Source organism: Eublepharis macularius, chromosome 7, assembly GCF_028583425.1.
Source record: "Eublepharis macularius isolate TG4126 chromosome 7, MPM_Emac_v1.0, whole genome shotgun sequence".
Taxonomy (NCBI): Eukaryota; Metazoa; Chordata; class Lepidosauria; order Squamata; family Eublepharidae; genus Eublepharis; species Eublepharis macularius.
In genome coordinates, this window is record NC_072796.1 from 106,898,730 (window position 1) to 106,923,430 (window position 24,701).

A 24,701-nucleotide genomic window follows, 5' to 3' on the forward strand; every position below is an offset into this window, starting at 1 on the left:
AGTAAATGTTCAGTGCAACTTTTAAAAGTTAAGCTTGGGTTGAAGTCAATGGGCTAGCTGGTGGTTTGTGGCTCATGTCTTCTATAGACAATAATTGGTTTAAAAAGTAGGAGCCCACTGAATCCTGACCATTAACAAAGTGAAGCTGACCTACGTTCCCCAAAAATCTTTTTCTTATTAACTGGATCCTTATCTTACAAAAAGGTGGTACTGAAAAAAAAGCAGCAAGTAACACAAAATCACAAGAGCCAGAAGTGTACTTTATTGTTCTGAACAAACTAATCAAGATTTCAGACAAAAATAATATTTGAGTTCAAAGTAGTTTTGTGCTGGTTCCAACTGCTGTGAAGCATTTTTGTGAGTACATAATTCAGGTATACAAATATGCATCTGTAAAGAATTATGGTACCAACACATAAACACAGTTAGGCTTATTCCAGTCCAGTCAAACCCACAAAGAAGCATCTCAGACTCTGCAGCAGGATCTCTATATCATATGAAATATATTCTTTTAAAAATGTTTACAGATTCCTGAGCCTCTAAGACATCTCTGTCCTTTTCTATTCATTTATTTGTTGATGGAAAACCTCTGTCTTTTTCTTTCTTTGCAAAGGCAAAGAAGAAAGGGAGAAGTTATAATCTTCACAGCACTCTGTTGGTAAAGTATCAAAGTACTGCACAAAAGGTCTACCAGAAGAACATCATTTAATGGTTGGAGGAAAGTATATTAGGAGGGAATTATGTTGGTTTTTAAAGCTTTCATTAAAGAAAAACCAAATGGCTTTCCATATAAAATAAAGGCCACGTGATGCATTAGTACCGTAGTATTCTCAGAAAGATTTAGTTCCTCCTCTTTTGTACGTCTTATCATGCATGTAACAAAGTGAAACTGACCTATACACCCCCCAAAACTTTTTATTATTAACTAGAAATGGGATTATAATGGAAGAGCCCTTTTGTTACTGCCAAAGTTGGTAAAGCCAGAAAAAAGACTTGCATTTAGCTTGCAAGTTCTCTGTTAGACTACTATTTGCCACAATCCATCATATACTCCGTAGTTTCCCTTTTACTTTGCATATTACACAGTGTAACTTAAAATGTTATATAAGAGCACTTCAGTCCCACAATGTAGGATTTAAACTTGCGTGAAAAATTATGAATGGCTCCACAACATTTCAGTGGCTTACAAAAATACATTCAACCAAAGATTTATATAAGGTTTCCTTCCCTCCCACCCATCCCGTTCAGCCTAAGCTGAAACAAAAAACAGGATAAAGGGAAGCCAAATGGCCCCAGATATAGCAATAAAAAACAAACAAACAAAAACCCCACCCCTCCTCTCCCTGGTTTCTCTTTCCAAGCAGGTCTCCAGAGACTCCCCAGAGAAACCTTGTTCCCTGTCACAGACAGGAACATAATGTGGATCCAGGGAGACGTGTCTCCTCCTCAGGAAGTGCTTGTTTTGCCTTTCCAGCCCTGGAGGAAGGAACTTCCCCTATGCTGAGTGCTTGCCTGTCCATGAGGGAGAACATACTCCTTCATGGAAATATTTTGAAAGCTAAGCACATTCAGCAGTACTGTACATGAAGTTGCATACTTTACACTCATTCACCAGTACTAAAAGATCTACTGTATATTATTATTTAGCCTTATAAACAATGCTAAGCAGAAAAATATTTACCTTGGGGGTATTTTTCTCAGGTTTGTAGAAGCAAATTCAAACAGAACCTAAAGTGCAGACTACAGGCCTTGACAAGTAGAGAGATGACAAAAGGTGCAGCCAAACGTGTATCTATATTTACAGTTACTTAGCCACTTATTGATTCTTGGCAAAAAGTCATCCACTGTGCAATTTTAAAAACCACCAGCATGGTTTGTGCCACAGTACATCTGTCAACTGCTTGGGATTTAAGTCTTGTTGAGATGCTCAGAATTATGTGTAGGCAATAGGTTAGGCTATTCAGGTTCACCACATCCTAATATAATACTTTGGGAAGGGGGGCGGGGTAGAAGAGAAATCATACAATATTGATTCCTCCTCCAGAAAATGCAAGCGTCCTCTTGTTGCAAAATGCTGAACTGCTGTTGCTTGAATGACTGCTTTCAACAAGCGATGTCTTCATTTCCATTTCACATGCAACAATGGCTGCATTCAGCTCCACTTGAGCCCGATGGACAACATAAAACATGAGGCCTATACTTATCAGAATCTGTGGACAAAACAGAAATTATAATGCTTAATATTTTCAACTGCAGTTACGAAAACAAGGAAAATATTCAATGTACAGAAAAAAACAAGTTACTAAATGGCCTTTCCAGGTCACTTTGGTCATATATATTAAATAGAATACAAGTCAACACAATGGCCAGGAGGAAAACTACACATTATCTGGAGATGCACAGGGCTCTCTCCAACTCTTTCATCTGTGTGAAGCCAAATGCATGCCTGTCTGGAGTACAGTCTGAAACACGCGCACAATGCAAGTGCCACAATGTCTAAAAAGCAAATTAAGTAAAACTAACAGAAGGATTTCTAGTTAGATGAAAAGGTACCAAAACTGTTTACAATTGAATTTCTAGCCAAATCATTTAGAAGTAACAGAACTCATCCAATGCCATTTTCAACAGACTTATTATGCCTGTTACCTAGAACTGACAACTAACACTTGTTTTAGTACAGTACGTTCTTTTGACTGAAATCTTATCAACAGAACCAGAGAAGGGGGATCTAATAACACTATGGTAAGACAACCCTATGACACTGAACTACTTGGTAGCCTTGTTAGCATGTGATTAGTTTAACACAAGTTGAGGCCTGAGCTCCAGACCTAAAATAAGTAGCTTCCTGCCCATCTACTCATGAACCTCAGCAGTCTAGTGTTACAGCGTAACTGTCCTATAGCACCAACTGCTGAGGTTTGGGCCAGGCAAGTAGAAAGTTGCTCATATAGGCCCACACCTGAATAGTAAAGTGTCATGGGCAGCATGGGGGTGTATTATTTGCTTTGGTCTCCAAGTTGTTAGGAGAAGTGTCTGGAAAAAAATAAAAACTAACATAGAGATTACAGAAGACTTTAGGTCAGACTTTAAGCAAACTTATTTGGTTTCAGAAAAAGAGATAGAAGGGGGAAGATAATTTTTTCCCAGTGTTTTCTTCTCTCTATTACTCTGTTAGAAGAGGAAATCAAGATTATCACTGGGCTTCCTCCCTTTATCTTCATTTTATAAATGAAGAAATAGCTTCAAGAACTGATTTTGTCAGAGATACTAATAACTAAAAAAAATGACTCTTCCTTGGTAATAATAATGTTTTCATTGTTACACAAGTAACAGAAGCAATGGAAAAATCTCAACCACCTCTATTTCAATATTTTCAAATAAAAATACTGAACACAGCATGTGAACAGAGCTCTAACAGGCCATTAGTCTGTTTGCATGCTGTGATCAATATTCCTATTTGAAAAGATTGCTTCTGTCACTTGTGTATGAGATAAGACGTTATTATTACCATGAAAGAACTTGTGTCAGTGGCAAGGAAGGACGGGGTGTGTTTTAATTGGCATTGTGCAGTTCAGCAACTGTTTGAGTTTCAACTGTGTTTTTGCAGCTTTCTACAAGCACATGGTCCTAGTGAGAGGGGCTCTTGTGGGCTGAGGCAAGTCATCTGATGGGTCATGCTATTGTCTGGAGTTTGGGGGAGGAGCTACAGGTCACAGCTGTAAGCAGAGCTACTCAGTGGTGATCCATCAATGGCTACCAGCCATGGTGATTGAAAAGAGCCTCCATTCAACACTCAATGCTAAAAATAAAAACAGAAGAAGAGTTGTCTCCTTGTTATGGATGGTTCCAATATAGACAGATTAGAGATCTTTACAACTCGGACTGTTTAAGAGGAGGCATAAGAATGGAAAACTCTGAACTAGAAGAAGTGATGTTACAAGAAGGCAAGAAAGAAATATCTAAAATTTATAAATCACTTCTGAAATGGTATACAGAGGATGAAACAGTTAAAACCCAGATGGTGAAGTGGGCAATAAATTTTCACAAAGAAATAACAATGGAGGCGTGGGAATACCTGTGGAAAAACACATTGAAGATTTCAACTTGTACGAATATTAAAGAGAATGGATATAAAATGATCTACAGATGGTATTTAACGCCAAAGAAAATTGCACTAGGGAATACAAACATGTCAGACAAATGCTGGAAATGTAAAAATCATGAAGGATCACTGTATCATATGTGGTGGACTTGTGAAGTAGCTAAGCAATATTGGGGAGATATAATTGAAGGAATTAATGAGATTTTACAAATTCAAATAAATAAGAACCCAGAATTGTTGCTACTGAACTTGGGGATGGAAGCTGTACCAAAGCAGTATAGAACATTGTTATTTTACATGACTACAGCGGCAAGACTTTTGTATGCGCAGAAGTGGAAAGTACAAGAAATACCCACTATAGAAGACTGGATTTACAAATTGCTGTACATGGCAGAAATGGACAAAATGACAAGGAAGCTTAAAGATCTTGACCTAGGACAATATATTGCTGATTGGGGGAAATTAAAACAATATTTAGAGAAAAAATGGGATGTGAAAGGAGAATTGTGGCAGTTTGAGAATTTTTAAAGGGTGATGGTGTAAATGGAGGAGAGAAGTGACTTTACCATTAAGGGGGAAATTTAACTATGATAATCTAAGCTAATATTATGATTAAGAAAATTCGAAGTAAAATGGATATATTAGAAAATTTATACTATATACTATATATATTATGATTTATGGTACTAGTATAGGCACTGTACACTATATTGGGATGCTATATTTTAACGCATGCTAGGTTACATTGTATGGAATAATATATAACAAATACTATATTGATAGTATGCTATATTGATAGTATATTGGATAGAGAATATGCATAAAAGAATTAGAATATGGCTAGAGCAAGAGACATTATAATTTAAGTGCTATAGATAAATACATGTTATGTTATATTACGTTAGGTTATGTCATACTTTAATGCATGCTATGTTATGTGGTAGGGTACAATATACAGTAAATATTATACTGACAGTATAGTTGAAAGAGTATTTGTATAAAAGAATTAGAATATGCTTAGAGTAAGAGATATTATGATCTGTGTGATGAAGAAAAATATAAATGAAATAGTATTAAGGAAAAAAAGGGGGTAAGGGTTGGAAAGCTGTTGGAAGTCAATAGGGAGGGGGGAGGAAAAGGGTGGGGAATAGGACTAATTAGATATGAAGGGAATGTATGTACTAAATTTTAAAGTTTAAACTCACCAATAAAAATTTTTATAAAAAGAAAAGAGCCTCCATTCACAGAGGCAGTAAACTTCTGAGTACAAAGGACTGATAGTTACATAGATTCCTACCTAACTCTGGAGAAGCAATTTGTAATTTTCAGAGAAAATGTAACAGAGATTTAGCAGCAAACATATTAACAGAAGCAGATTCTAACCAGATAGCATCAGACTTACGGGGAAACTTTTATACAAATCCTAACTTTGGCACGGCCAGAGGCCTGCAGCAGATTCCCTGCATGTATTTTGGCAAAGTCCAGTAACAGAATGTTTGGGGGTGGACGTTTTGGAATTAATCACAGATATGACAGAATTTTCCAGGGTACCCCCAAGGTGTTTTTTTTAATTCAAAAATGTAGTTTATGAGATCATAAAAACTGTGCTGGATCGGACCAAAGGCCCATAAAGTCTATCATTCTTTTCACACAGTGACTGACCACCTGCCTCTGGGAAGCCCAAAAGCAGCAGCCTCCCACCCATGTGTCCCAGCAATTGATATAAAGAGGCACACTGCCTCTAGTACTGGAAAGAATAAATATCCATCATGACTAGTAGCCACTGATAGCCCCGTCCCCTATGAATTTGTGCACTCCCCTTTCAAAGCTTTCCAAGCTGGCAGCCATCACCACATCCTGTAGCAGCGAATTCCTCAATTAAACTATGAGCAGTGTGAAGTACCTCCTCTTGCCTGACCTGAATCTCCCACTTCTCAGCTTCAGTAGATGACCCTGGGTTCTAGTATTGTGAGAGGGAGAAAAACTTCTCCCTCTCCATACCATGTATAATTATATAGACCTCTATCAAGTCTCTCCCCTTACTCACTTTCTAAAAGCTTAACAGCCCTAAGTGTTTAAGCTGTCCCTCATAAGGCAGTTGCTCTAGCTTCCTGATCATTTTGGTTGCTCTTTTCTGCACCTTTTCAAAAGCTCTAATATCCTTTTTCAGGTGTGGTGATGAGAACTTTACATAGTATTCCAGGTGTGGTCTCACCATAGATTTCTATAAAGGCATAATGACAGCGGCAGTTTTATTCTCTATTCCTTTTCTAATTATGGCCAGCATGGCATTTGCCTTTTTCATAGCAGCTACACAGTGGGTTGACATTTTCATCAAGCTATCCACTACCACCCCAAGATCCTTCCTTGATCTGTTGCTGCCCTTTCTTGGTCAGATCTCATCAGTGAATATGTGAAGTTGGGATTTTTTGCTCCCAATATGCATTACTTTACATGTGCTCACACTGAATCTCATTTGTCATTGTAATGTCCATTCCCCCAATTTGGAGAGATTCTTTCGGAGCTCTTCACAAACCAGTTTGGTATAGTGGTTAAGAGCAGCAGGATTTTAATCTGTAGAACCAAATTTGATTCCCCAACTCCTCCACCTGAAGCCAGCTGGGTGATCTTGGGTTGATCACAGCTCTTCCAGAGCGCTCTCAGCCTCACCCACCTCACAGGGTGACCGTTGTGGGGATAGTAATAAAATACTTTGTAAACCACTGTGAGTGGGTGTTAAGTTGTCCTGAAGGGAGGTATATAAATTGAATGTTATTACTATATTATTATTTTAACCACCCTAAATAATTTGGTGTCATCCACAAATTTGGCCACTTCACTCCAGATAATTTATGAACAAGTTGGAAAACACCAGTTCCAAAACAGATCCCTGAGCTGTTTCGATAGCAAGAACTAATCATTTATTCTTACTCTCTTATGGATTCGAAATTTTAGCCTATTTCTAATCCATAAGAGAAGGATTAGAAATTGTGGAGTTTAATTACCGCAGCTCATATGTACATAGCCTCCTCTTGGGAAAAAATCATCCTCAAGAAGACTGGTATAAAAGGGTTTGAAATACCACATTCATGTCACTACAGAAAGGCAGATACTAATTTATTGGGACACTGGTGATGTTTGTGATGCACTGATATACTACTGATATAACAGATGTCAAGATAATGTTCTGCATGCTCTCTTTGCAATATGACTGTGTTTCTTTGTATCTGAATTTCAACAGCACAACTATTATGCTTTTGAAATACATGTTTAAAGTTACATGTATTTCACTGACTTTTTATCTAGAATTTTAAAAAATAAACACATATGCATAGATGATAATAAACTCTGCAAAAGCAATCCCAATTGTTGAATGAGGCCTAACCACCAAATGCTTACCTGTAAACTAAATATGAAATAACCACTAACACTCTGTTCTGCAATAACATCTTCCATTGTGCGCAAGGTAGTGCCCAGGTAGGAGTTTAAGAGCTGAGTTGGAAGCAATCCAATAGAAGAAGCCATCAGGTAGTTAGGTAGTGAAAGATCTGTTATCTAGAAGACAAATAAAAGAAATTAGTAAGAGCTGACCAATTAAAAAAATCTGTTTGATTACTTTCTGCTCTAAAGGACATCATGTCAACTAATGCAATCTAAGCTTTCATTTTGGAAAAATAGGAAAAGTTAATTTTGTAGATAATCTGGCCATAGTGAATCATTTAGAAGGCTCAAAAACTAGGAAGTTTGACCATATGCTTTGCTCATCACAGAATGGGGCTTGTAAGAGCAGCATGCTTCCCTGTCTCCACATCCCCTTTTACCAATTCCACAACTCCATGTTTTTTCTTCATTCTTCTCTATCATCCAATGGTTACTAAATATATAAAAAGGTAAAGGTAGTCCCCTGTGCAAGCACCAAGTCATTACTGACCCATGGGGGGACTTTGCATCATGATGTTTTCTTGGCAGAATTTTTGTTACAGGGTGATTTGCCATTGCCTTCTCCCCAGTCATCTACACTTTACCCCCAGGAAACTGGGTACTCATTTTACCAACTTTGGAAGGCTGAGTTGAGCCTTCCTCGAGCCAGCTATCTGAACCTGGCTTCTGCCAGGATTGAATTCAGGTCATGACCAGAGCTTGGGCTGCAATACTGCAGCTTGCCACTCTGCAGCACAGAACACCTCCTACTAAATATATGGAAATTCTTTATATCGATTGAGACCATTGGTCTACCTAGCTTCTGTCTGCTCCAACTGACAGCAGTGCAGGGTCTCAGCCGGAGAAGTTTTCCTCAGTACCTGCTAACAAGATTGCTTAACTGGAGATGCCAGGGACTGAGCCTTAGATCTTCTCCAGGCAAAGCATGTACTCAACCACAGGACCACAGCCCCTCCTAAGACACATACACATATCTTGATTTACAGCATTATGCATGAAAATTCAGTTTCCACATTTCATGTGCAGAAATTAGATATTTAAAAATAATTGAACTACCTAAAACTATATATAAGTTGGTGGTAGAAAGTGCCTTCGCAGGTGACTTATGACGACTCTCTAGGGTTTTCAAACAAGAGACGTTTAGAGGTGGTTTGCCATTGCCTGCTTCTGCATAGTGACCCTGGACTTCTGCTTAGCTGATGAGAGCTCAATAGCCTGGGCCATTCTGGTCAGGGTACATGTAAGTTAACAGAACTGTAATCCAATAGAACTCTTTTTATAAGTCACCTAGTTGCAAACTTTACTTTTAAAAAATGCACTTGTACCTTGGACTTTGTCTGCATCAAAATCTAGTAGAGTGGGGATGCAATTTTTCTGAGTGCTCTGTAAACTGTATGTTGGAAACACGGCATTCTTAAGAACTTTAGATTTTAAAAAATGCAAAATCAAACAAGTTTGCTTGAACACAACCTACCCCCCAAAAGTCAACAAACTAGCTCAACAGTGCAGTGTCATAAGAACTTTCTGGGTCAAATTATCTAACCTCTTATCATAAAGAGATATGAGCATATCACGAAGAGGTAGGAGTATATATTTAGCTCTTTAGTAAGCTATGTTTCAAGGTCTCGGGCAAACAGGAACTCTTGCACTGCTTTTATATAAATAAAAAGACATTGTATCAGACATTTAGCAAGTTTTAGGGGAAACAGAGCTGTGAATTTCTACATAACATGGTGGACATGGCAACAGGGCGGTCTCAGATGATCTTGTAATAAAAAGTAAAGTGGGATGAGATAAAGTATGTCATTATATATGCAAGCTGTACCATCTGCATTAATTCGAAATAATTAGATAAAACAAGATCAACAATATCACCATCAAAGCTAACAGATCCATCAGCTATTACAACAACAGGGTTCAAAATTTTAACATCTGGTGATTAGTATTTATTTTGAAGTGTGAAATCTATGACAATACTAACACTACCAAATAAATCATTTGTGTAAATTTTTTACGTATTTTAATAGGTTTAAAGTTTTAAAAGTGTATAAATATTAAAAACAAAATTGAGAAACAGCTGAGCGAACATTTAAGCATTCTGGATTGCTGTTCAATGAACCGTTTTTTCAGGCGACAGTACACAGTGCCAAGTAAACAAGCAGCAGCTGAAGCCGGAATTACTGAGGAACGCAGCCAGTGAGGGCAAGCGATGGAATTCCAAGAGCTTACAAACAAGCAATAAAGGCAGCAAGCACTTAATTGCTTAGGATTTTGTTCTGAAAAGGGATGATGCTCACACAGCCTTTCTTCACTGTCTAAATTTCCAACTCACTAAAACCAAAAAATAAGCATTCGGGTGTATGTTATGTCCCATCAATTCACCATCAACCTATGGCAGCCCTATGAATGAAAGATCTCCAAAACATCCTATCATTAACAGACTTGCTCGGATCTTGCAAACTGGATAGTCTCTCTCTTATTTGAACCAACCGATTGAAACTGTACACATACAAGCGTACAAAAAAATAGAACACTGGATTTATGAAAAGTCAGAACAGGTTAGTTCTAGTTACATCTCTAATTTTCATATGTATAGACAATTGCAAGCATGTCTCTCCATTTACTGCAATTTCAGTAGGTGCAGAATTACATATGGCAGTCAGATCAGATTCCCTTACAATGCAAACTGCTCAAAGCTGTGCAGACGGATTTAACAATATATTAGAAACTGTCTTCAATATGCCTGTCAGGGCTCATCCTGGGTGCTGCTGCATTGGGTGCCGGGGTGCCCGACTCTAATGTTGGGGTGTCATCAGGGATACTGCAGGACCCTGCTCTGTGGAAGGAGGGATGGTATACATCATCCTGACTCAGTCCACTCGCCGGCCTGCTCAACCTGACCCAGCCTCCACTCTCACTTCCCTCCTCCTCCTCCTCCACCACCAGCCTTCCTTTTCCTCCTTGCATATTCCTACTCCTTTGCTTCCAATCACCTCCACTCCATCACTCCTCCTACACAACCCACCACAAGCTCTCTCCTGAGTCAGCTTTTATAGGGTTTTCTCCACCTTCCCTCGCCCTTCCTTCCAGGCTCCTTCCCTCTCCTGATGCTGCCCAGCTGTGCCTGCCCTCAGGTGTTCCTTCCCTTTCATTAGCTCCTCCTTGCATTCCCTGCCTCTCTTGCAGGGTGGGGCTGAATGTATCCCAGCTGGGGCTTCCCTCAGGTGTGCCTCCTTTCCCTCTTCCCTTCTCCCTCAATCTTTCCTGCAGGACAGGGCTCGCAGGGCCCTTCCAAGTGATGCGGTGCAGCCTCCTCTGTCTTTGCTCATGAGGAGCTGGGCTGGTGTCCTGGAGTTCAACCAGCTCCCTTTGGTGGCTGGGGTTGCTGGTTTCTCCTAGGGCTTGGGCAGGGGCTTCCAGTACCTCTACCCCCGTTGGCACTCTGGACAGGTGTGGGTGCCTCTTGCCCTTTGGGGTGGGGTTGGGCGGCATGCCCCTGGCTGGCCCCTCTCTCTAGTTCCCTTTTCCCTTCCCTTGCTGTAGTCTGGAGCTGCACCCCCTCCCTAGGGCTTCCTGCGCCTGCCACTGGCATTCCATCGGCTTCCAGGTAAGGGGGCTGGAGCAAGTCCGGGGTGCTTGGGGTACTCACCCCCGGACAATGCCCTATGTTCATACACAAAGGTTCCATATAACCCATAACTATCTGTCATTCCTACTCTGACTGAAGTCATGGTCATCTACCATCCATTACCCATGCAGTTGTCCCCTGATACAACACTAGTTATCCTCAATTAACAGTTTCCTAATAAAGGATGCAAGTTGATCAAGTTTACATACAACCACTACAATTCTTATAATATTGAGCCAGCACGGTAGAGTGAATAGATGACTGAGTATGAACCAGGAAAACCTGAGTTCAAATCGCACAAAAGTCACTGGGTAGCCATGCGCCAGATACTGGAAATATGCTGTTCTGAGTTCTTTGGAGAAAGACTAAATCTACAATAAATTATTTTCAATACACTGTTAGTTTACTTATTGTAGAAGGTTGAAATTTAAAATTAACCATGTAACTCATTTTTAAGAAGTGGCGTGTAGACAAAAATCAGGTTCTTAGTAAGTTACACAGAACAGATTAAGGAAAGAGCACCCCATTACAAAGCAAAGCACTACTCAAACCACATACTTGCCAACACTAGTTAAAAGCTTTGAAAATAACTGAGTATGTAGTACTTAAGAGCTAGACTGCTGGTGGGCTTTTCTCCCCCATACCTATCTGAAACGGAAATTAAAATTTCCTATTTGTTAAGAACAAGAAGAATCTGGCTGGATCAGATGAGTAGTCCATTTAGTCCAGCATCCTGTCTCACACAGTAGCCACCCAGTTACTCTGGAGGGCCAACAACAGAGCACAAAGATCTTCTCCTTATGTTGTCTCGTGGCACTGGTTGTCTGAGTGGTGTTACCTTTAGTCACTATGGCTAGTAGCCAGTGATAGATCTATCCTCCATGAATCTATCTAATGCCCTTTTAAAACCATCTATGCCTGTATCCATCACTACATCCTCTGGCAGAGAATTCCAAATTTTGATCGAGAAAAAAGGTATTTCCTTTTGTCCATCCTGAATCTACTGCCCAACAACTTCATAGGATGCCCTCAGGTTCTAGTAATTTGGGAGAGGGAGAAAACACTTAGTCATCTCTTTTCTATACTGAAAAGTCCCAGGCTTTTCACATTTCCTAAGAACCCTTGGGTATTTATCAACAGGAGCTGGAGACTTGATAGTTTCGAATTTCCCCAATAAGTCTAGAACTTCATCTCTCCTCACCTCAATTGCAGTAAGTTCTTTACAGTGAAATCCTGGGCAGAGTTCCTCCAGTCTAAGCCCATTGATTTCAATGGGCTTAGACTGGAGTAACTTTGCTTATGATTTGATAGACCCCAAAATAGTGACTGTGGCTTTCCACAGTGAACTCTTCCAAGGAATTCAAATTGACACATAGTTCTTCCTTCCTTATTTTATCTTCCCAACAACTGTGAAGGGTAGGTTAGACTGACAGCATGTGACTAGCCTATGGTCACCAAGTGAGCTTCTTGGTATAAAGAAGATATGCACATGGGCTCCTCGCATCCTGGTCCGACACGATAACTAGATCACCACACTGGTTCTCACAGAAGTATTTTAAAAAATAGTTTTTATATAGTCTATAGTAACCATCTTAGAAAAGTTTTGGCAGTGTAATAATATAAAGTTAAACCACAGCATCTTAATAACAGCCACTAAAGGTGGCTAAAGCACTCTGGCTTACCTACATAATAATGGTTTTCAATTTTTAAAAGGTTTAGTTACAGCAATTTTGTACTTTAGAAATGCATGCACCAGTAGCATGAACTTAATGTGTGAGTCTGACAAAGTATTTTATTGACAAGCATACAAATAAGCAGGTTCTATCTGTTTACTTCTGTTGAAATCTAGGGCATGATGGAAGAATACCCAGGGGAGATCTACTTCATTGCCAGGAGGATGCAACTAGCACTCTCTCTGTGCCTTTTAAATATTAAATCAGAAACCAGATATGCTAAGTAGGACACTCATTAAATTTTATCTTACTTGGAAACAATCACAAAGGTTAGTTGAACACCTCTGGACAACCTGAAGTGTTTCTAGTCTACCAGTAAACTGTTACCTGCACAGAACAAACCTAAAACAGCTGAGAATGAATATAGTACAAGCTTTGTTATATGGTACTGATGGGGAACAGGGGCTGCCAGTTAATCAAACTTATTCCTCTGCTCTGTCCCTTAACCAGAGGAATATACAATGACCAATCCTTACTCCCAGCCCAGGAACACCTGGCAGGATCCTTCCCTTCAGCACAAGCCATGGAGGCATCTTCTGCAGCAGGTAGACAAGCAGGTTGACTGCCCATGAGTCCTTTAGCAGATCTGGCTCCCAACAACTCAAGACAGGCTGAGGGGAAAAGAGGCACTTGCGGTTGATGTCAGCTGGAAGCGCAGGCTGTCAGAAGCCTTACAGCATTTGGCAGGATCAAGCTGTAAAGCTGATGAGGCAGGATGGGATGTGCACATAACCCAAAAACACATGGGTATGCTGCCTTAGGAGGGAAAAAAGCCCGCCCCCGCCCCCAGCTTCAGTTTGGGATTCTCTGGTTTGACATCACTTCTCTTGCTGTAATTTGGTTCTGTTTGTGGACTGGCTTTTGTCCAGGGGTTGCCTTTGCTTGAAGTAGGGCTCACTGGACAAACTGCGGAGTTTAAAATGCAGCCAGTGGTAGCCTAAAGGGCTTTTCTGGAGCCAGGATAGGAATTAACAACCTTCAGGCGGCAGAGGTGGGATAGTAGCAAGAGTGCAGTGGCACTAAATGGCCTGAATCACCAAGGCAAGCTCCATGAGTCCACAGCAGCATTTGCTGGATTAAACCAAATAAACTCAGTTTAATTCAGACCATCAATATCCAGATTATGGCATAATCTGGCACAGATCATCATAAATGCTACTAATTAGCCAGTATACAAATGCCAGATCCACACACCCCTAGAGCTTGCTCTCTAGGCAATGCCACTTAACTGAGCATTCTGGATAATCAAGTGCCAGGTAACAATGCTTTTACTGTATTTCATAGCAAGAAACAGCACATATAAGAAAAAATTAGTAAAATGTAGTTAAAACCAAAGTTTAAGAGTCTTTGATGTTTCTAGTTACAGAAATTAAACTCTTCCTCCTACAAGGAAAACCTTACTTCCACAAGATGGGGCAGAAATTTCCATCTTGTGGAAATTGCCACTTCCAACTGCAGACTCATGTGCTGTATCTGATGCCTTCCAAGGACCACATTAAAAAGCATTACCTTGAAACCATTTGCCATGAATTTCACATAAATATCCTAGAATTGTACTACTACTGATTCAGAACTGCTCTGGAGATCAATGTGTTAAGTGAAAATGATATCTCAAAAATTAAAAGGACCAATGAATAAAGGAATTAATGCCTTCCAAGGACCACATTAAAAAGCATTACCTTGAAACCATTTGCCATGAATTTCACATAAATATCCTAGAATTATACTACTACTGATTCAGAACTGCTCTGGAGATCAATGTGTTAAGTGAAAATGATATCTCAAAAATTAAAAGGACCAATGAATAAAGGAATTAAAACCACTGTGCACAATTGTCTAAGAAATATTTTCCAAAGCTAGTTTATCTGACCTGGCTTACATTCTACTAACCATTTCCCAGACAGTCAAATACCTCATATCTTTATTGGAGAGCTGTTATACAGCTCTAAGAGCCAAAAATTCTCTAAACTTTGATCTGGTCTGTTAGAGACCTTTGTTCCAGCCTCCAGTGCAATACTCATTTAGAAACTGGAAGCAAAAGCTTCCAATAGTGGAGGGCATTATGAGAATGTGATTCAAATACTTCAGGTCCACATGAACAAGGTAAGAAACACAACATCAGACCAGTACACAGTAAATGACGTTTCTTCTTCACACCCATATACTTATACTTGCCAAAAGGAATACATTTTTTTAAAGGAGAAATAATTTTTTGTTTACACTTCAGCTATATTCATTTTCCTTTTGAAAATCACCTGGTTTAAAGAGAAATGTAAATTTAACAAAAAATATGTTAAAAATATATTTATAATCTCCGAGTAAACAAACTGAGCTAAACCTTTTTTTGCAAAGTAAAAGAATAAACAAAAATACCTCATAATTGATTCAAATATTATACATTTGTATGAATTACTGTGTGTCGCCTGGTCAGTTGTTCTAGGCCCGTCTAATCAGGATCATTTACTGACGCCACTTGAGTACCCTTGTTTACATAATTTCCTGAGCTCCATCATGCATTCAGCTACACATTAAATGCAAGTTTAAGCAAAACGTTTTGTCTGTACATGATCTACAGGGCCAGATCTCAGAGGGTAGCTCTGATCCATGTTTTAATCTAGGCCCTGACAAATTCTCTTTGGCTCTTTGGGAGCTAGCCTGAAAATTTAGGAGCCAGGCGCATTTTTCAGCCATTGGAGTTACATATTTTAATGACCATGTTTTCTGTTTCATTCTACCACAAAACTTAATCCTATCTTCTTAATAGTTTATTAAATGACTGGCTCAGTTTATTAAATGACAAAAGTGTTATAATATGTAACTAAATATACGGGTAGTGCTGATTGTTACCACAGCAATTTCTCATAACTCCATTATTTTAAAATGCTCCATTTAATTTAGTATCAGGTAAGTATATATCTACTACACTGCATGATGTAAAATTTACATATAAACTAGCAGTGTCAAGCATGCACATTTACTTTTATGTCATACAACAAAACATTCTGATGAGAAATTATAAGCTTTGGGTTAGATCCAGCCAGCTTTTTCACTCAATCTTGGCCAGTTTTCTTACTTATTTCAGCTTCTGCCACATGGCTTTTGTTCATGCGGGTCCCATTATCCCCTTTCCACCAGTGGAAAAGAGATCAGTGGTTGGATCTCTAAGTCAAATTTTAATAATCGCTATGTTCTATTTTAACATTATTATCTTAAATGTCTGTTGACTGTATATTGAAACTGATGCAAGCCACTTTGGTTCCCCACTGGGGAGACAGGTAGGGCATAAATGATGTAAAGAAAATAAAAATAACCCCAAACGCATATTGACCTTGCAGCCCCTGGTTCAGAAGCAATGGGATTAAGCTAGTCAAAATCAACATGCTTTACCTTTTACACTAATATTGCAGGCAAACAGTGGATGTTAATCTGATGTACACATACGGCATATTTTCTTGTGCCATTTTCCCCCACACTGTGCCACTGGAGGACTTATTTCATTTTGTACAAGACCTCTAGAAGCCCTCTGGTGACACAGTCGGGGGGGGGGGGAGTATGGTGAAAACATGGTAGATGTAAGGGGCTGATACAGGAAAATGTGTAAACTCCTGTGTGAAAGCTCCATTGACAATACGCATGCCTCTGCACTTGCAGCAGCAATTAAAGCAACACGCAGGATCTTTGCTGTGTGAAGACAGCCAGACTCATAGGGAATCTGTCACAGAATTTCACATATACTTCTTTGTAACATGGGAAAGACAAACTAAGGGGTTGATTCTGACCTAAGAGATTCCTCCAGAAGAATGCCTTTGAAAGTCCCCTTTTAGCAATTCAATGTTGTGTGGGCCTTTAAAAGCAAGGTAGACTATTCAAGGAGCCAGCAGAAATTTATTGAGGCTCCCATGAGATGTGGTAGCCCCACAACCCATATAAATGAAGATATGCAGTTTCCCGTGGGGAATAGTAAGGAGTTCTTAACCCTTTCCTTAGGAAATGTCCAACTAAGTCACACCCACTTAAGCAACTCCCACCAGTAGAGCAAAATGTGCATTTGAACCCCCCTCTCAGGAGGAAAAGGCTGCTGGAGAAATAACTGGAGGAGCCCAGAACAAGCTTCCTCTCCTTCACATTTGTGCTTCCAATCATGGCCAAAAGAAACAGCTTGTCCTCACTTAACAGGGCCCACAGGCTACCGTTACACGTATCTGCATGCAGAATGCAATCTGGGCCTCATTGATAATTCCAGTAGTCTTTCAGATTTAAATAATATTTTACATAGCAAATTCACTCTTACTGGGGAAACCATGTCTTTAGAATTTGTCCTGAATCTCTGGAGCTACCTAAGTCTCATCTTACAAGTAACACTTTTGTTTTTATTTCATCATGTCCATACTTTCACCATGAAACAGGAACAAGTGACAATGGAGTTCCATTATTATAACAGCAGTCATGTAATCTGGGTCTTTAAAAAAGCTGTAAGGTGATGGGATAGCAGCCTTCTCCAAAGCAGGCCCTCAGCACTGAGGGAGGGTATTTAGCCGCCCGCCCCCCAACACACACAATTTCCCCAGTCACAAATTGTCAACCTACTACTTTAAGCACTGTATGGAAAAACAACAGGCGCATTTGGTACCAGCCTCCCCACCACGGAAAATGCCATTAAGACATAGCTGACTTATGGCAACTGCTGCCGGAGTTTTCAAGGCAAGAGACTAACATACTGGCATGCTGGCCCTGGTCTTCCTTGGAGGGCTACGACCCAATCTGAGATCCAGGCCAAGGCTTTCCCCTCCTCTACTAGAGCTCAATGCAGACCAGGATGTTTTGTTTTTTTCCATCTGGATAAATAGCAGGGGGTGAGTTAACTCCCTTCCCTAGAGCAATGGCCCAATAAAGCCTTCTTAATGCTGGATTACATATTGTGAGTTCCAATCATCAAACCCCATAATCATGTGCAATTTAGCTCCCAGAGCATATTTAAAACGTGCTCTTTTTCACTTTCTCTCTCTACTACCACTTATGGAGAAGCACATTTTAGTGAAAAAGGGCCCACTCAAGGCATCCTTTCTGAAAAATGCTTCTTGCGAGAGCCACTCACAGAGAAGATTGCGTTTTGGAGCCCAAAAGGTATGGGGGTGAGCCTGGCTAAGGCCACCACTTTGAGGCCACTGCCTCCCTCCACCACCCGGATGACGGCGCTGAGCTTCTCGCTGCCCTGGATCCGGGCCAGCACCCATCGGGCCAGCAGCTTCTTGCAGACCACGTGAGAGATGAAAGTGCCAATGAGGACCCCCAGCACCATGAGGCCCATGCCCAGCACGAAGCCGTAGAGGTAGCCCGCGGCCACGTTGAGCAGGATGTAGCCCCAGCCGCACGGGAAGGAAACCACGATGAAGCCCACGGTGAAGAGCAGCACGCCGGCCAGGCTGTCCAAGCTCTCGGCCCAGAGCATCAGGTCGCGCAGGTACTGGCGCACGAGGGCGAGCGAGGCGAAGCACAGAGCCGCCAAGAAGCACACGCTCAGGCAGCTCTTGCACCAGCAGGTGCCCAGCAGGCAGCACGACCAGCGCCACGTCCGGCCTTCTGCCGCGCCGGGCCCCGCGTCGGGCAGCTGGCACAGCAGCCCCTCCGCCGACGGGTCCGGGGCAGGGTGCGCGTAAGGGTGCAGCCCGTTCTGCTCCCCGAAACACAGCCCTGCTGCCGCCGCCGCCGCCGCCTCGCTCGGCTCCCCAGCGGCGCCCAGCCGAGGCAGCCAGCGGCTCAGGTCCTGCCGGGCGCCATGGGCAACGGCGGATTTGGTCGCCCGGGAGAGGAGCTGCAGCACGGCGGCGCCGGAGCTCCACATCGCCCGCCGCTGCTCTAAGGCGACGAGAACAACAAGAGGAGGAGGAGGAAGCGCCGCCGGCGGGCGGAGGTCGAGCGAGGGCTGCGCCTTCCCCGCTGCCCGGCCGGCCGCTCGCTCATCGCCGGCACCGCCGCGACTGCTGCAGCCGAGGAGAGCGGAGGCGCGCGGGCTTTCTGCACCAACGGCCGGCCCGGTAGTTTCGTCTCCCAGCGGTTAAACGGCTGCGGCGGAGGCCGGGGACTGGCGGGCTCGGCGGCGGAGGCCTGGGCGAAAGGGGCGTCCCGGAGAGCGGCAGAGGCGACGGCTGCGGAGCTCCATTTGCCGAAGCCCGCAGAAGGCCCCGCCGTTGTCTCAGCGGTACGGAGCAACGCCCCGCTCTGTCTGGGAGCGCAGGGATGGAGGGGCGCCCGCTCGCCGGAGGAGGAGGAGGACGCCGCTGCCGCCGATGTGGCAAGACCCGGCAGAGACCGAACGGCGGCAAGAGGAGGTGAAGGGGCGGGGCGAGGAAGGAGGGGCGGGAACCGGGAGGACGGGCGCCGCCGACGCCGCCTCACGTAGAGTGGAAATGAGCGAGGCGCGCGAAACCGACCGTCCGCCCGCGCTGCGCCTGTGTTTGCGCGGCTCACGAATATCGCCGCACGCGAGCCGGGACAGCTGCCTCGTGAACGCCCCTCGCAGCAGCTTTTCTCACGATCCCAGGCGCGCCCCCGCCCCTGCTGCTGCCCCTCGCATCAGCCGCGCGCCGCACCTCTCCTCACACACGGAGCCGTCCTGTCGCCAGTTCCTCACACACAAATAGTGCCGCGCACAAGGCTATCCACACAAAATCTGGGCGCTTGCTCTACACATTCTGACACGTGCCAGTTTAACTACTGTGTATGAATGCGGCACAGAGTTAATCACAGTACCCGGGTAGTTGTTCCTTCGCAAACTAGTCAAGCAAATAAATGTTGGAAGAATTCTTTTTTTTTAACGTGTGCAATGGCAAACCATCTCTGCTTTTCATTTGCTTTGAAAACTTCTTGCTGGGGTTGCCATAAATTGAAAATATATGGAGTATTTCTGGTATGAGAATATTTGGTCTTGTACAACCCAGCCATGTACATGTGGTTACCGCAGAACTTTACTAAAAACTAAATAGATAGACCGTTTACGTAGTAGAGGTTATGATTTATTGGAGGTGGGTAAAGATTTTCTGATATTTTCCACTGGGGAACTGAAATTGCAGAATCCCGTATTTATTTATTTATTTATTATATTCATTTATGTCATTTATAGTCTACCTTTCTCACTGAGACTCAAGGCTGATTACACAGAGTGAGATTAGCACAGTCAATATCAAGGACATTTCAATAAACAATGCCATAAAATAAATAAATGCAAGTTTACAAAGACATAACATTAGCAAAAATCCAATACAAAGTTGAAGAAATGCTGAAACAGAGCATAAGCAATTCTGACATTAGACAACTAGAACTATCCAGTAGGTCACACTTAAAGCAACAGGTAATACATAGGAGCACATACTTAAAGCAACAGATAGTAACTTTTTAGCACAAACTATTTGTATGTGCTACAAGGACCACAACTCCCATGGCACATACATGTAACCAAACCAGGGTGAAGTATGGCTGTCATGTCACTTGATAAAATGTGAGTCTATGTAGTGCATGGGCATGTAGCAGATGCCACAGTGTGAATCTTTGCAGAGATGAGCATGCAAGCTCATGCTGCCTGGGATTGGGCTGGAAATAGAAACTGAATGTAGGTTCAGAATACTGTTGAGAGAGACATTGATCTTATCAAGAGTGTAGTTCCATGTAATAACAACAACAACATTCAATTTATACACCGCCCTTCAGGACAACTTAATGCCCACTCAGAGCGGTTTACAAAGTATGCCGTTATTATCCCCACAACAAAAACCCTGTGAGGTGGCTGAGAGAGCTCCAGAGAACTGTGACTAGCCCAAGGCCACCCAGCTGGCTTCAAGTGGAGGAGTGGGGAATCAAACTCGGCTCTCCAGATTAGAGTAAAAGAACCCTGCCTTTATATGAGGCCATGGCTTTGCTGTACATTATAATTTGACTATTCCTGTTGGCTGTACTAGTTAATTGTCTGGGTGTGGAACGTAACTGGCAATGAAAGTCAAGTTAGATTTATTGTCGAAGGCTTTCACGGCCGGAGAACAATGGTTGTTGTGGGTTTTCCGGGCTGTATTGCCGTGGTCTTGGCATTGTAGTTCTTGACGTTTCGCCAGCAGCTGTGGCTGGCATCTTCAGAGGTGTAGCACCAAAAGTCAGAGATCTCTCTCTGACTTTTGGTGCTACACCTCTGAAGATGCCAGCCACAGCTGCTGGCGAAACGTCAGGAACTACAATGCCAAGACCACGGCAATACAGCCCGGAAAACCCACAACAACCATCAAGTTAGATTAATATCAATGCTTTGTATACAGTCTTGGGAACTGAACTGGGTAACTGAAGTTTTTTCTCTCTTGTATTTCTTCCCATCAAAAGTCTTTAGTGCTTGAAGACTCTCTATGGCCTATATGCTATAGGCTGTTTTATTTATTTTTTTCATTATTATGTGTGATAATTTGGCGGGGGGAGATTGAGAACATTTAGCAGATCCTGCTAACCATAATACTCTCAGCAATACTAAATGGCTCATAATGGAGTCCGCGTGATGCTGCCTACAGAAGCAGTGAATCAAATTCAAAATTGATTCATAAGGGAAAGTGTAGGAGTGTCGCCTTAATCATGCTCATTTGGAAGGAAGTCCTACTGAAATCAAAAAGGCTTACTTCCAAGTAAACTATTTAACTCTAAATAATGTATCAGTAATTGAATATTGAAGTAGTTAGGACTTAACAGGCCTGCTGAAGCTATTTTGCTCTTCCAAGGGGTCCCACTCCATGTCATTATGTGTAGGCAGGGAATTGTGCTCCCTTTTCAAGGTCCCCCAAGTGCTCCCTTTTCAAGGTCCCCCACGCACAATCTCTTTCCCCTGTTCCATAAGTGGCTCGTGCAAAGGAAAAGACCTATAGCTGTAAATTTATGGGGGATGAATGATCCCAACCACACCCATTCTTTAGGGCAACAGTGTCTGGGACTGGGAGGTTGTATTCCTGTCACTGGAGGATTTTCCAAAGTGTAATGTAGGGACAAATTAATTTCTTTTTTTAAAAAACCCTAATTTTCAGAAGGTTCTAAAGGCAGAGATATGACCAAATGAATAAAATTATGCCAGGATATTTGAAGCAAATTTGAATCAAAACATGGCACGATTATTGGATTATAGCAACATGGACCAAATACTTTTAAAATATTTTTATTTTCAGTCATGAGGTAACAAAGAGGTAGCGTGAAGACATTACAGTTAACATACATGAACACCCAGCATATGTTTCAAGTTATGTCCAAGACAGCTCAGGAGAGTTTAAATCACTTCATATAACTCCTGCCTTCAAAGAAATTACTATCCCAGCCCCTAACTAATCCCTTTTAATCCTTAGGATATTTTTTTAATACAATGAAGATGTTTTAAACATATCAGTAATCTCAAACTAGAATGAGAAAGGGCATCTCAGTTTATACGCCCACCATAAAAAGTCTGTCCTTCTTCAATTTACCCCTGGGATGGACTGCCCATTTAACTCACTGGTGGCCAGGAGTAAGCATAACCAAGCTCTAGCAATTCTGTCAAAACTAGGATTACCAGTCTCCAAGTGGGACCGGGAGATCTCCCAGAATTACAACTGATCTCCAGCCTACAAAGATCACTTGCCCTGCTTTAGAAGGTGAACTCTTTGGCATTATAGCTTCTGAGGTCCATCCCCATCCCTGACTCCACCCCCCAAATCTCCAGGAATTTCCCAAGCCAGAGTTGGCAACCCTAGTTAGAACCTCTTCGGCTACGTGGTTCAGAACCCTTCATTGGCAGAGGTATTTCATGTCAGTTCACCAATTGTTGATTCCTCCTGAAAACTAGCCACAGTGTGGGAACAGGCAATTGGTGAACTTACACCATCATTGCCAATGGGTTTGCACCGCTGAGCCTAGTGACTCCTGCAGTACTGTAGCATCACGGGTTACTTGGCTTGGCTTATTCCAGGACCATTTTCACTTTCCAGTCGACTCCTGCTTATCCCTTAGCTATTTGATCTCTGAATACTCCTTGAACCAAAGTCCTTTACTTTATTGCTTAACCCACTCAGCCCCATTGCCATTAAATTAACTGTTCCTGAGATTTAATAACTTTCCTTACAACAGCATTGATGTCCCCCTTTTCTTGATAAGCTACCAAATGGCTCCACGATTACATGTTACTCCACAAGCAGTTCTAGAACCCAGAAATGAGATTCCGGAAGAAAAAAGTACAGTAGAAGAATTGGTAGCTAATGAGTAGACATGGGCACGAACAGCATTATGAACTGAAAAAACCCATCAACAGCCCGATCAGCTGTTCGCAAACAAGCTGTTCGTGAGGCCCTATTTCAAATGAACAAGTGGTCACTGCAAGCCTTGTTCGTGGCGTTCGTCAGCCGTTTGTCAAGCCAGACAGTCTGGCGCCTTTAAATCAATTTCCCTGGCAACATAGGCATGGACTGTCTGAACTCTGTCTGAACTCCTGGCTTTCCTTCTGGCTTTAACCCCTCAAAGTAGCTTCCACGGACAGTCCAGTTTTTTCCACTGCCAAAAGAAAATGACAGGAAATGGAGGGACCCATGGATCCCATGGAGATTCTTCCTGCCCCTTTTGCACCGGGCTGCAGCAGCCCGGCAGTGCCTGCTCTCCCGGTGCGAGAGGGATGGGGAGAATCTCCCCACCCCTCTCGCACCAGGCCACAGCAGTCCAGCGGTGCCCGCTCTCCCAGTGCGAGAGGGATGGGGAGAATATCCCCACCCGTCTTGCATCGGGTAGCAGCAACCCAGTGCCGGCTCTCCTGGTGTGAGAGGGACGGGGAGAATCTCCCCGCCCATCTCACTCCGGGCAGCAGCAGCCTGGCAGCGCTGGGGTGGGGCAGGGGGTGGGGACTGGGGGTTGTTGGTAGTTTAAAGGGCCCTGCCACTTGCAAGTAGCAGGACAGGGCCCTTTAAACTATCAGCTGGCAGGTGGGGGGGAATTCTCCCCCCCCGCACCGCCTGCCAGCTGATAGTTTAAAGGGATCTTTAAAGGGCCATGAACAACGAACATGTTCGCGTACAGGTCATGTTCATCAGCCTTCCTTGTTTGTTGTTCATGGGTGGCAACAAACACTGAACAGCGTGATCGGGGTTTTTTTTCCGTTCGTGTCCATATCTACTAATGAGTCTCTGCTGTGGTGGAGAGATTGAATTCCTTTCTGCAAAGCCAACTGCTATTACAGCAGGCCTGTGGAGTTGGTTAGCCCCTATAGGTTATAGAGACAGCTGGTAAAGGAGAGAACCAGGTGAAAATAGAGTATATATCAGATTTTAAAATAATAGTTTCAAACTGAAAGAACTTGATAATTTCATGTAAAAAGGCTGCAAAACATGAAGGTGGAACTCAAGTAGTAGAGACATCAATAAATCTGTCGTCTGTACCCCTACATCCATGCCATTGTTCTATGTGTTGAACCGTTGCTAATGCTGTATCTTGATTTCATTTTGCAAATTCTCTAACCATCACTTTCATGTCTCCCTCTAGCAGCCTGAGAACGCAGCTGTCTTATCTTTTTTTTCTTTGAAGCTCACAGAAGTGACCTTGTACTGTCTGCAATGCTGCCGTTGACTCTTACGCCTCTTTGTCCTGTCTAGGTTGATGTATAAACTCCAGAAGAAGCTCCCAGACCTTTTCCCGCGCCAACCAGTGGTCTAAGTGGGAGGGGGGAAATGATTGAGTATTTAGAGCTGTGCTTTCTTCAAGTTCCTATTCCTATCAAGGAAACGTGTACTGCTCCGATGGTTTCTTGCCTCTGAGTAATTCTATG

The 24,701-nt window shown here is 42.5% G+C and overlaps 1 protein-coding gene across 1 annotated transcript; it reads right to left on the bottom strand.

Annotated features, from left to right (window-relative positions):
• Positions 1-239: 239 nt before the first annotated feature.
• On the bottom strand, positions 240-19,207 carry TMEM64 (transmembrane protein 64). Its single transcript, XM_054985394.1, has 3 exons — positions 18,000-19,207; positions 7,502-7,657; positions 240-2,210 (listed from the first exon to the last, which is right to left on the bottom strand). Exons 1-3 carry the CDS (start codon positions 18,744-18,746, stop codon positions 2,019-2,021), a joined length of 1,095 nt encoding a protein of 364 aa, XP_054841369.1. The 5' UTR covers positions 18,747-19,207; the 3' UTR covers positions 240-2,018.
• Between the last annotated feature and the right edge of the window lie 5,494 nt (positions 19,208-24,701).

Bases quoted from the DNA above. Each gene is read 5' to 3' on its own strand.
- TMEM64 (XM_054985394.1), bottom strand. From the start codon at position 18,746: ATGTGGAGCTCCGGCGCCGCCGTGCTGCAGCTCCTCTCCCGGGCGACC. The intron at 7,658-17,999 runs GTGAGTGGCTCT...TTTGTCTTCTAG, and splicing joins TCCAAAACGCAATCTTCTCT to ATAACAGATCTTTCACTACC. The intron at 2,211-7,501 runs GTAAGCATTTGG...TTTTGTCCACAG, and splicing joins ATTTCATATTTAGTTTACAG to ATTCTGATAAGTATAGGCCT.